At 43.6% G+C, this 12533-nt stretch overlaps 1 protein-coding gene across 1 annotated transcript in view; it reads left to right on the forward strand.

The window, feature by feature from the left end:
• The first annotated feature begins 5674 nt into the window (after positions 1-5674).
• Positions 5675-12533, forward strand: part of LOC142313996 (cytochrome P450 1A1-like) — a 44049-nt gene continuing 37190 nt past the window's right edge. The window contains exons 1-2 of the mRNA XM_075352439.1: positions 5675-5687; positions 9145-9959. Of these exons, the coding sequence (XP_075208554.1) occupies positions 5675-5687; positions 9145-9959 (828 nt within the window). The remainder of the gene's footprint in view (positions 5688-9144; positions 9960-12533) is intronic.

Consider the following 12533-nt stretch of genomic DNA (forward strand, 5'->3'; position numbering starts at 1 on the left):
CAAATGGAGATAAACTTGGAGAAAGTAATAACACATCAACTGAAGTTTATGTAGCCACTAGTGATGGGCCAGCGTGCTTGCCACTGCTTGATACTCAATTGAGCATCGGGATGCTTGGGCACACTCGATACTCGATTGTGTATTCATGGTGCTTGAGTCCCTGTCCCACATGTTTTGCATCTGTTTTTCAGCCACTAACCATGCAGGGATTGCTTCACAATCATAGTAATGTGGTAACCATGATTGCTAGTAGCATTATTGTGATTGGATGGAAGCATTGCATTATCAATTCTATATCAAACCCAGTGACACTCGGCTCGGCTCACACTACCATGGAAAAAGTGTAGGGAGAGCTGCTGTAGAAGGAATAGTGCATTAGCGTGATTATTGCCTTACAGTCCTAATTCTATTCTAATCAATAGTAATATCACTCTTAGCTGAATTTAATGCAGGGCTAACTGCTGGAGAAGGGATAGTCTATTAGAGACATCTAAGCAGGGATGATTACCTTATAGTCCTTGCTACTTCAAAGTAAAACCAAAAGTCCTTTAAAGGGCTAAGTGTAATCTATTCTATTCTCTAATAATACTGCTGTTAGCTGCATTTAGTGTAGGGAGAACTGCTGTAGAAAAGATAGTGTATTAGGAGCATCTAGGCAGAAATGATTGCCTTATAGTACTTGTTGCTGCAACATAAAAGCAAAGTCCTTTTCAGAGCTAAGTATAATCTATTCTAGTCCATATTATTATTGGTCTTATCTGCATACCTAATTTAAAATGATAGAAAAAGAAAATAAACCAGCTCACCCATCAGGAGATTCCTTTAGTCAGAACGGTGCACGGAAATTTAGGTAGTTAGACCTCACTACGGACAAGGTTAAGGAAAGAAAAAGTATCCAGCATCCAGTTCCGGTTGATATTAAAAAAAATGTCTTTATTCAAAAATCATTTAAAATTCCATTGTTCCTTATTTATAAAAAAACGCATCCTAGCAGTGTCTTTGGAGACACGTTTCGGACGAGTACGTCCTTAGACTGAAGCAACACTATACAAACTGAATTACCACTATAAAGAGAAGAACAGGAAGTGATGAAACAATCAAAATTTGTAACATTCACATGATTCCAGGAAGGGTGGGATAATTATAGGACATTTGCAATCTCATTTCTAACATTCATGCACGTCGGCATTCTAGTTTTAAGTAAAAACATCCATTTAGCATCCCGGCGAAGTAAAATTTCCCCCAAATCACCACCCCATTTTAGTAGAATAATTTTCTCGGCTGCATTAACCCTCAAAAATTCCAGATTGCCTCCATGTTGGTTCTGAAAATGTTTGGATACAGCTGACAGACTGTGTGTAGTAGTGTGACTGACATCATAAACGTGTTCGGATATGCGGCGTCTCAGTGTGCGCGATGTACTACCGATGTACTACCTACATATTGAATTTTCCATTAAGTGCAGGTTACAACATAAATTACACCACTGGATTCGCAATTTATTAATGTTTGAATTTTGTATTCCTGTTCAGACACACATGAGACAGCCTTAGGCCCCCTTCACACGCACGTGAAAAACATGTGCGTGTCTTACGTTCCGTTTTTAGGGTCCGTGTTCCGTATTTTGTGTCCGTTTCTCCAGTACGTGTGATATCCCTGTGATTGCGTATGCTAGCCGTGTGTGCGTTTGGAATGTCCGTGTGTGCGTGAGATACGTAAGTGACATGTCCGTGTGTTGCCCGTGTGAAATGTTCCGTGTGTGATGCACAATGACGTTGCTACATGCCGGCTGACAGCAGACAGCGAAGAGAATTAACTCGGGTGAACTTTACCTGACTTCATTGTCATCCCGCTGCTCTGTCTGTGTGTCGCGTACTGATTAGCGGTTACCCGTGAAGGACTCACCGGTGACCGCTAATCCCCTGAGTGACTGAAGTGAGCAGCGCGATTAGCGCTGCCGTCACTCAGGTTACCCGCGGCCAGCTGTAGTCCTCCACCGCAACTCACCTGTGACTTCATCGCTGTCACTCAGGCGACTTGCTGTCACAGTTGGAGGATCCAGCGGTGGCCGCGAGTAAGCTAAGTGACATCATCGCTGATTGCGCTACTCACTTCAGTTGCGGTCTGGAGCTGACAGGAGCGGCGGTGTTCTACTGCAGCTCTTGTCAGCTTCATGTAGCAGAGCTGAAAGCGTCGCAGGACCTCCATGGATTACGCCGGACCTGGAGGCGTTTTCAGGGCTTAATAAAGTGGTGAGCGAGGGTGTTTTTTTTTTTTATTATTTCAAATAAAGGATTTTTCATTGTGTGTGTTTATTTTCTTTAACTTACAGGTTAATCATGGAAGGTATCTCGGGGAGACGCCTGTCATGATTAATCTTGGACTTAGTGGCAGCTATCGGCTGCTGCCATTAACTCCTTATTACCCCGTTTGCCACCGCACCAGGGCAATTCGGAATGAGCCGGGTACAGTCCCGGGACTGTCGCATCTAATAGATGCGGCAATTCCGGGCGGCTGCAGGCTGATATTGTTAGGCTGAGGGGCTCCCCATAACGTGGAGCTCCCCATCCTGAGAATACCAGCCTTCAGCCATGTGGCTTTACCCTGGCTGGTATTAAAACTGGGGGGGAACGCACGACATTTTTTCTTAATTATTTATTTATTTTTTTACTGCTCGATATTGACACGCCCCCCGGCGGCTGTGATTGGTTGCAGTGAGACAGCTGTCACTCAGCATGGGGGCGTGTCTCACTGCAACCAATCATAGGTGCCGGTGGGCAGGGAAAGCAGGGAATGCGAGATTGAATAATGAGCAGCCGCCTTTTTCAAAATAGTAAAATCCGCCGGAGTTTTTTTAACAGCTGTGCAGTGCCGCGCCAGTGATCGGGGAACGGTTAGTATGAGAGAGGGGGGAGACTGACCAACAGACTGAAAGAGGGACAGACAAGAGAGAGAGACCGCCCGACAGACAGAGAGAGAGACCGACCGACGGACTGAGGGAGATTGACTGACAAACACAGAAAAAAAAGCTTGACCAACATCGCTTCAAAAAACCACAAAATATACACGGACCATACGGAGATGCATCTGTGTCATGTACGTGTGCTCACGGACCCATAGACTTTCATTGGGTGCGTGTGTGCGTGTTCCATGCGGGAAACGGACATGCATTCATGTAATACGGATACACATACGTATCACGCACACAGACACACAGACCTTATGAAAAAAGGCACGCGTAACTCCAAACATTGAATAACATTGGAGTACATGTGTTCGTGTCTCCGGTACATACGGAAACGGACCAAAAACGTACCGGAGACACGTGCCTTTGAAGGGGGCCTTAGTTGTATTAATCATGAATTTGCAGAGCCCGCAATTTTTTTGTCCACATTTGAAAGAACCCACAGTAGGCAACCAATCTTGTGGATTTTTATTGCTTCTGTTCTTAATACCTTTATTTTGGTGGTCGCTAGGGGCAACCATGTTAGCAATAGTGTTATTCCGTTTGAAAACAAACTTGACACCATTTTTTAGAATGTTCCTAAGTGTATCGTCTACATACAGGATTGGGAGATATTTTTTAATAATACTGACGATTCTATAGTAATCACTACTGAAATCAGTTGAGAAAATCAAAGATGAGCGATTTTTTAAGAGAGTTGGAACAACTTTTTTTGTTTGTAAATATTGTTCTCTAGTCTTCTCATCTGTTTTTTTCCTTTGCTTCAGCAATTGTTTTTGGCAAATAACCCCTTCTTTTAAATCCTCCACCTATGATTTTACATAGTTTTTCATATGCGTTTTGCGATGTACATGTTCTTTTTGCTCTAATGAATTCTCCCGTAGGGATGTTATTTATGACATGTCGTGAGTGGCAACTTGTCGCATAAAGTAACGCATTCCCTGCTGTAGATTTTCTATAGATGTCACAATCTACTACTCCATTTATCAAATTAGCGTTCAGATTGACATCCAAGAATGGAATAGTTTGTGCGTTAAATTGATATGTACCGCCTCGGGGCTCGGCCGGCTTACGAGCCACTTGGATCCGTGCTCGTCGGTGGGTGTCTCGAGCTCCTCCCGGACCCGGGGGTCACGTTGCTCTGAAGGGAAGCTGGCGCTACATGTAGGGATTTAGGTGGGGAAGGTTCACGGCCGAGGCTGTGGTGTTTAGGGATGTAAGTTCGTGACGCAACCCACGGGTTGTGGTGAATCTGGACACCACCACTGCCGTTAACTAGGTTCCCCTGGGGACGGTGTTATGCAGCCTGGTGTTGACCGCTCCATGGGCAGGGGTGATGGTCCCGGGGTAGTCTCTGGTAAACCAAAAAGGATGGTGGTCAGTGCCCGCAGCCGGCTGCGCTTTGCACCTTGCTCAGGTTGGTGGTTCCCGCCTTTCTCCTGCACCTCTGTGGTAGAACTTGACTACCTATGCTTCAGCTCCCCGGCTTTATGTGTGTCGGGGAACCCATTTGCCCGCAGGCGCTGGCCCGTGGGATCTCTCTGCCTGTGCGGTGGCTTTCTATCCCCCTCGGTGGGCTGTTGCCGTCTTTCGGGCCTTGGGATAGGAAAGGACCTAAGGTCCAGACCTCAATCAATGAATTTGACATGGTCCAGTGGCTTCTGGACCTCGTTCTGGGTCTGAGTACCCCTCCTGGTGCTCCGTGCTCCGGTTTCCAGTTGGTTCCCCGATTCGGTACTGGTGGGCCACTACCCTGTCCCGATCCCTTACGGTTCCACCAGCCATCTTCCCGGCTCCTGCAGGAGACAACCACCATCTGCCTCCTGGTTACAGGGTATCCAGGCTCCTACCCAGATCCCTGACAGACGTTGACACACTGCTACTGCTCTCCTTCACCTCCACAACTGATCTGCTTGTGTTTTTCCCGCCTCAGGCTATCCGAACTCCTCGGAGGGCATGGCCAACTGCCTGGCTCCGCCCCTGGGTGTGAACATCAAGACTTGAGAGGGGTGACTCAGGGTTCTTAGGTTGGCTGGTTACACCTTTTTAGGGGCTAGTGTTTGTGCAGGGGGTCTACCTGTGACTACCTGGCTAGTCCAGGGCGTCACAGATGCGTGAAATGCATGTTACAGGGATTGTTGTTTAAGTATGCAACACAATTTTCAATATTTTCAACTTTTCCATCTAATTTAAAATGTGCTAGGCTTTTGGTAAGGGAGGGTGAAGTAGATGTCCTCCTGATGGTGGTGCACCCAGAGGCCCTGGCCTGCGGGCCAGGGAAAACTGTGCCCAAAAAAAACACAAAGGGCAAATTGTTTACAACAAACACACTCATTATCTAGACCGAGTTTCCTCTCCCACTTTGCTGGAAGGCATGGGACACCACTGTTGAAGCCAGAACAGTGTGAACAGGTTGTGGGTTGGATGGCAAATAATGCTTTCAAACTATTTCCTGCACAACACAGTCTTCCACATGGTCTAGCCTCACTAGCACAGAATTTGGACCACATATTCCTCACCATGATCTTCCTTACTATTACCATGGTGAGTCCCAGAAGACAAGTGATCTCACGCTTCGACACTCCAAAGAGCTGTTTACATTTCCATTTATTACTACTGACCTCTCACTGTGCACGTTTGAAGAGGAACATGAGGAGATTGTGTGCAGTGCTGCCCAAATATTTGACTAGTTATTGTCAGGATAACACGATGGTGGGGAACGGTAATTACTGTCTCAAGAGGCTGATGATGATGAGACACAGTTCACAACAAGTCATATTAAGTCTGCAAATCAAAAGGAGGAACAGAGTGTTGAAGTGGAAGATGTGATGGTGGATGACGAAGTCACTGACCCAACCTAAGAAGTTGGCATGTAGAGCAAGGACAGCATTGGCATATCAGTGGTAAGCTAGAAGCACTGCAGCACTGCCTCAGTGAAGCAGCAACAGGCTCCTATGAAACAAATTTCTTTAGGTGACAAACAGTACACCGCCACAGAGTTGTTGAAAAGTCTAACAGACCAGACAGATCTGTGGCTCTCATTGCTGAACCTACAACCATACATGATCGTGTGTGATAATAGCTATAATCTGGTGGCAGCTCAGAAGCTTGGCAGCTCCCTTACATACCTTGCTTGGGCCACGTGCTCAACTTTATGGCTCAGCAGTTTCTGAAAACCTACCCAGATTTGCCTGAGCTATTTGTGAATGTATGACGAGTGTGTGCCCATTTCCATTAGTCAGTTACAGCTGTCACTGGTCTGGCAATGCTGCAGTCATGCTTGCAAGTGCCAGTTCATGGATTAGTCTGTGATGTGCCTATGCGCTTAAACTCAACATTACAAATGTCGTTCATGATTTCTTCTTTTTTCGTGTCCTCCATCTCTTCCTCCACCATATCAACAGGGTGATTGTGCAACCCCTCCTCTTAATTTTCATGGATGTGTATGATGCCCTTATTCATAATTATTAAGGGCATTCATCAAAAAAGACTCTTACACACATATATATATACATATATATATATATATATATATATATATTGTAGCGGGGTGGGGGTCCCCCAGGACGACAAAGAGGCAGTGACCCAAAAAGTCCAATTAACATTAGTTTATTTACCGCTGCCGCACAGGAATATACGTCTTTCAGGATACATCCAGGCTATACAGTCCATAGGTTACCACGTCACACAGGTACCCGCTGCCGTAGAAGTCGGTCTTACTGTACCCCGTACTGCTTTTCAGGGAGCCCCACAGACCTGTGTTATCACACCACACGGGTCTGAACTCCTCTCAGCTTTTTGCTCTGCAGCTTACAAAAGCAGCTCTGCCCCACCCAGGCCTTTGCAAAGAGCTTTTAAACGAGAACTGCGGCCATGAGCCACCTGCATAACCCGGCCTGGAGGTTACTGGACTGACCACTATGTAGGGTTCTAATATGTTTCTATACGCATTCTGGGAGATACGTACCGTCCGTCACATATCAATGGACCCACTATCTCACAATATATATATATATATATATATATAGGTATACCCCCCCAGGCTTTCTTAGTCTAGCAGTCCCACTCCTTAATGATTGGAAAAAAATGTTTTTCCGAGGCTCTAATCGATGTATTTTCCAGGGTGTATTGGTGTATCGCAGTCTAAATTTTGGCAGCTCTTGCACTTAGTGCATCAGCTTTCCCCGTACAGGAGTCCCACTCCTTAATAATAAGAAAAATTGTTTTCTGAGGCCCTCCTCTCTGTGTTTTCCAGGGTGTATTGCAGTCCCTCCTTTACATTTTTGCTCTGACAACATTGTTCCCAGCAGCGACCTGAGAGTCAGAGATGCATCCAGGTATCTTCCTGATGCTGTTTCCATTCAATTTGAGTACTGTTTCCATCCATTTCAGCAATTTTACTGCCCCCGAAAGACCTCCTGTTGTTCACTAGGGACTGTGTCACTGCTAGTTTAAAATCTCTTCTACCTACAAACTTTCTTATGACACCCCATGCAGCACTACAGCCTCTATATCGCAAGCATAAGGCTTTAGACTCTTTAAACATGTTTGCAGTGTATAGCATAGGAATATGTAAAAATATATACCATATCCCAATGTGTGTCAAACATTGCATTGTCTACTGACCCCATTATAAAAATAAAAATAAAAAACATTTTGGCAAGATGCTTCTGTATTGTACAGGTAATATTATAGTTTACCATGCTGTTTAATGTCAAATCATAACAACATGTGTCAAAATATCACATGTTTTGCATGTGTTGTTTAAATGACACACTTTGCTTCCTTCAAATGCAATGTTATCATTGGTCTACTGTGTTACCATAGGTAGCCCTACTATGTTAAGGCCACTTTAGATGCTGCAATATTGGTACCGATATCGCTAGCGTGGGTACCCGCCCCCATCTGTTGTGCGACACGGGCAAATCGCTGCCCGTGCCGCACAACATCGCCCAAACCTGTCACACATACTTACCTGCCCGGCGACGTCGCTGTGACCGGCGAACTGCCTCCTTTCTAAGGGGGCGGTTCGTTCAGCATCACAGCGACGTCACAGCTGCGTCACTGAACCACCGCCCAATAGAAGCGGAGGGGCGGAGATGAGCGGGACGTAACATCCCACCCACCTCCATCCTTCCGCATAGCAGCCGGGAGGCAGGTAAGGAGAGCTTCCTCGTTCCTGCGGTGTTACACGGAGCGATGTGTGCTGCAGTAACGATTTTTGAGAATTTACCCCCATGTCACCGATGAGCAATTTTGCACGTTTTTGCAACGATGCAAAATCGCTCATAGGTGTCACACGCAACGGCATCGCTAATGCGGCCGGATGTGCGTCAAAAATTCCGTGACCCCAACGAGTTCGCATTAGCGATGTCATAGCGTGTAAAGCCCCCTTTACTGTAGGAAAATACATTTCATCAAGCACCAATGTCACAGGGAGAGAAATATGCCAAAAAAATGGGGATTACGGCATTAAATATTCCTCCTAAAAATCTATTATGTGGAATCTACTCCCTCAGACTATAACAACAACATCAACAAATTGGAGTAACATATCCACTGAACATTTTTTGTTTTTATTAAAAAATACAGAAATGAATCAAGTATAGACAGCAATAATGTGGATGAATTAAGTATAGACAGCAATAATGTGGTAAGGTTTTTACATAGAGGAAGTGTCAGACGTAAATCCCACTGGTAGGGGAGGGGAATCTAGGGAGGAAGAAATCATCTAAACTATGGGACAAAGGGTAAGCGACATAATTAAGACACTAAGTGAGAGGTAACATTAATTAGATTATTCCAATATGTATTCATATTATAGTAAAGAGACATAAAAAAATCCCAATCAGTGAATATACAAAGAATCACAGTAGAAGCTTATCCATGGTGGATGAGAGAGTCCTCCCAGAGACCCCTAGTACGAGGCAGGGACATGTATGATATCTTCAAAGTATCCCACCAAGCAGGTGTGCGTCTCCTAATATAGCTAATACTGTATATACTCAATGGGAAAGTAAAGTTAATATGATTAGTATGAAATATACCTACCATTTCTATGAATGTGTGAAAATTTGTCATTGATTGCTTGCTACATGATTCATTTTATTGTTTTACAGAAAGAGCGTTATTTTCTTTATGAACATCAACTTTACTGTTATTTTTTAATTTCTTTGCAGTTGCCTATTATTTTTTGGGAGACCAACTCTCGTTTGAGTTGGTTGCTCTTCTCATTGTCTCCACTCTTTTAGTTTTATGGACATTATATAGAAAACGGAAAATGTCCCTGCCAGGTCCTTGGTCATTGCCTATTTTTGGAATTTTTTTTCAGATTGGAGGACAAGCCCATATATCTCTTACAGAAATGCGGAACACATATGGAGATGTTTTCCTGATTAAATTAGGCATGATGCCAGTTGTGGTTGTCAGTGGTTTTGAGACAGTAAAAAAAGTTCTTGGTAAACAAGGAGAACATTTTGCCAACAGACCCAACATGTATTCTTTTTCACTACTGGCTGATGGAAAAAGTATGACATTTTCAGAAAAGTATGGTGAAACCTGGAAAATTCATAAGAAGATTATGAGAAACGCTTTGAGAACTCTGTCCAACTTAGAAGCTGATTCCATGAATTGCCCTTGTCGTCTTGAAGAATATGTTTGCGCTGAAGCTGCAGACTTAGTTGACACAATGAAAGAAATGTCTAAAGAACATGGTAGCTTCAACCCATCCCCATTAATTGTTTTGACAGTTGCTAATGTAGTATGTGCCCTATGCTTTGGTAAAAGGTATAACCATAATGACAATGAATTTCTTCACATCATTGAGGTGAATAATGACGTTCAGGCAGTCTCAGGAGCAGGACTTTTGGCAGATTTTATTCCAGTATTCAAGTATTTACCATCATCAAGTTTAAACGAACTGAAAAAATTCACACGGTCATTTAATAATTTTATAGCTAAATCTGTACAGGATCACTATCGATCTCATGATGAGGTAAGGAACTAACAATAAGGATGTTTTGGTTTTTTTTCATTTGAAAGTGATATGTAATCTTTATGTATATCATAAGTTCTTAATGTTCTTGTAAATATATGTCAAATGTAAGGCAAATAATAGAACTTTATATTTTCCTTTTCAATACCTATGCATTGAATAAAGACAAGATATGTAACTCAAAACTATGAAGTTTTTAGTTACATACTTATGCATTGGAAATTAGCTTTTAGACATCATTCATTGTTTTTTTCAGTCTGATAGAAAAGAACCATTCTTCATTAGTGTGCTGAATTTACTTTTTAGTTACATTTTACCCACTTGTCTGCCTTCCTTATCCTGGGAATAAAGGGTGCCATACAGAGTATTGTAGGCCTGAATCTGAATGTGTCAACAGTAGAGGCGGCCAAACCCGCAGATGTTCGAGTTCGGCAGGTCCAGCCGGACATTAAAAAAAATAGTCTCGTTCGGGACCGGACTTCAACCCAAACATTAGCCCAGATGCCGAACCCCATAAGTCTATGGGGACTTGAACTTGTGTGCTGTAAATGGTGCTAATAAGCTAGGGGCTGCAAAAGGAAGCAAAATGGGGATTAGAGCAGGACAGTTATACTTACCGAGTCTTCGTGTGGATGCCACACTAGTTTCCACTCCTTAGCTCTCATACATATTCACTGCTTCCCCCGCCCACCCTCTGTGACAGTGTATGTGATTGGTTGTAGTCAGACTACCAGCGTGCCAAGGTCTGTGATTGGTTGTCGAGTGTACAAATAAATAAATAATTGGAAAAAATATGTAAAGTACCCCCGTATTTTTATGTGCACGTAATGCAGACAGCTATAGGCTGCAGCCCCCAGCTGTGTGCATATCTTTGCTGTGTATAAAAATATGAGGGACCCCATGTGGCTTTTTTAAAATTATTTAAATAAATAATAAAAAAAAGGCGTGCGTTCTCCTCCAATTTTGATATCCAGTCAGGGTAAAGTTAACAGCTGGAGGCTGGTAATCTCAGGCTGGAGAGGCCCATAGTTATTGGGCCCCACACCCAGCCAAAAAATAGCAGCCTGCATTTGATGCAACGCTTTACTTTATGGCGCTTTACCCTGATCATCCCGATTGCCCTGGTGCAGTGGTAATCAGGGTGATATAAGGGGTTAATGACAGCTGTGATTTGTCAAGGAATCACAACTGTCATCAACCCTGAGGTTAGTAATGAGGAGGGGTCTTTGAAACCACCAGTACGAACCCTGTAAGTAAAAAAAAATAAACACAAAACACAGAAAAATCCTTTATTTAAAAAAAAAATAATAAATACCCAATTTCTCCAATTTATTAACCTCCAAAACACCCTTGCAGGTCCGACGTAATCCACATGGGGTTCAGTACGATCCCAGCACTGCTACATCAGAGATTGCAGTGTGTGGTCCCATTAGAAAACGTAAGCGTTCACTGCGGTATCAGGGACACACTGAATGAGACACAGCTGTGAGTGATGTCACAAAGTTAACCTGAGGTCACAGCTGGAGGTTCTCACGGTACCCCAGCTTTGACCTTAGGTGAACTATTCTCTGGTGAAATCATTGAACTCAGTGACCTCACTTCAGCTGAAATAATTGAACTCAAAGCCGGATTAATGGATTAGCCATTGTGTATTTAGTTGCAGACATTTTTGCACTAAATCTGCATCTCCTGGCAAAAATAACACACCTATACCACATCAATAATGCATGCTGTTTCGCTAAATTTTTTGACAGAAGATGCAGTTTTTGTGCAAAAATGTCTGCAACTAAATACTCAATGTGCACACAATGGCTAATCTGGTAATCCGGCATTGAGTTCAATGCTTTCACCTGAGGTCACAGCTGACAGTTCCCACAGTACTTTAGCTGTGACCTCAGGTGAACCGACCTCTGATGAACTCATTGAGCTCAGTGACCTCACCTCAGGGTAAGTCATTGAACTCATTGCTTGATTACCGGATTAGGCAATGTATACAAATTGAGTATTTGGGTACAGACATTTCTGCACCAAATCTGCATTTCCTGGCAAATATATGCACTGATACTGCAGGCATTTTGATGCAGTTTTGGTTTATATTTTTGCCAGCAAATACAGATTTGCTGCAGAAATATCTGCAACCAAGTACTCAATGTGCACACATTGCCTAGTCCAGTAATCTGGCTTTGAGTTCAATTACTTCAGCTGAAGTGAGGACACTAAGTTCAATGAGTGCCCCAAAGGTCAGTTCACCTGAGGTCATACCTGTGGTACCATGAGAACCTCCAGCCATGACCTCAGGGAAATTTATTGATGTTACCGGTGACAGCTGTGGCTCCATCAGTGTGTCCCTGATGCCTCAATATTCAGTCACGTTTTCTTATGTAGTAAGTAATAATTACAGGGTCACTTCTTAGAAATAGGTGCTTGAGGGTAAAAAAGTGAACCTCGACTAGAGCAACACCAACGTTTCGGCGTTTATGCCTTTCTCAAGGTTGTTGCAGAAAAACAAGACTGCGTGGGTCACTTTGGACGACCATATCAGAGAGGAGGATGCGAGGTTTCTTCACATTTTGT

The sequence above is a fragment of the Anomaloglossus baeobatrachus genome, chromosome 1 (assembly GCF_048569485.1).
Source record: "Anomaloglossus baeobatrachus isolate aAnoBae1 chromosome 1, aAnoBae1.hap1, whole genome shotgun sequence".
Lineage (NCBI taxonomy): Eukaryota > Metazoa > Chordata > Amphibia > Anura > Aromobatidae > Anomaloglossus > Anomaloglossus baeobatrachus.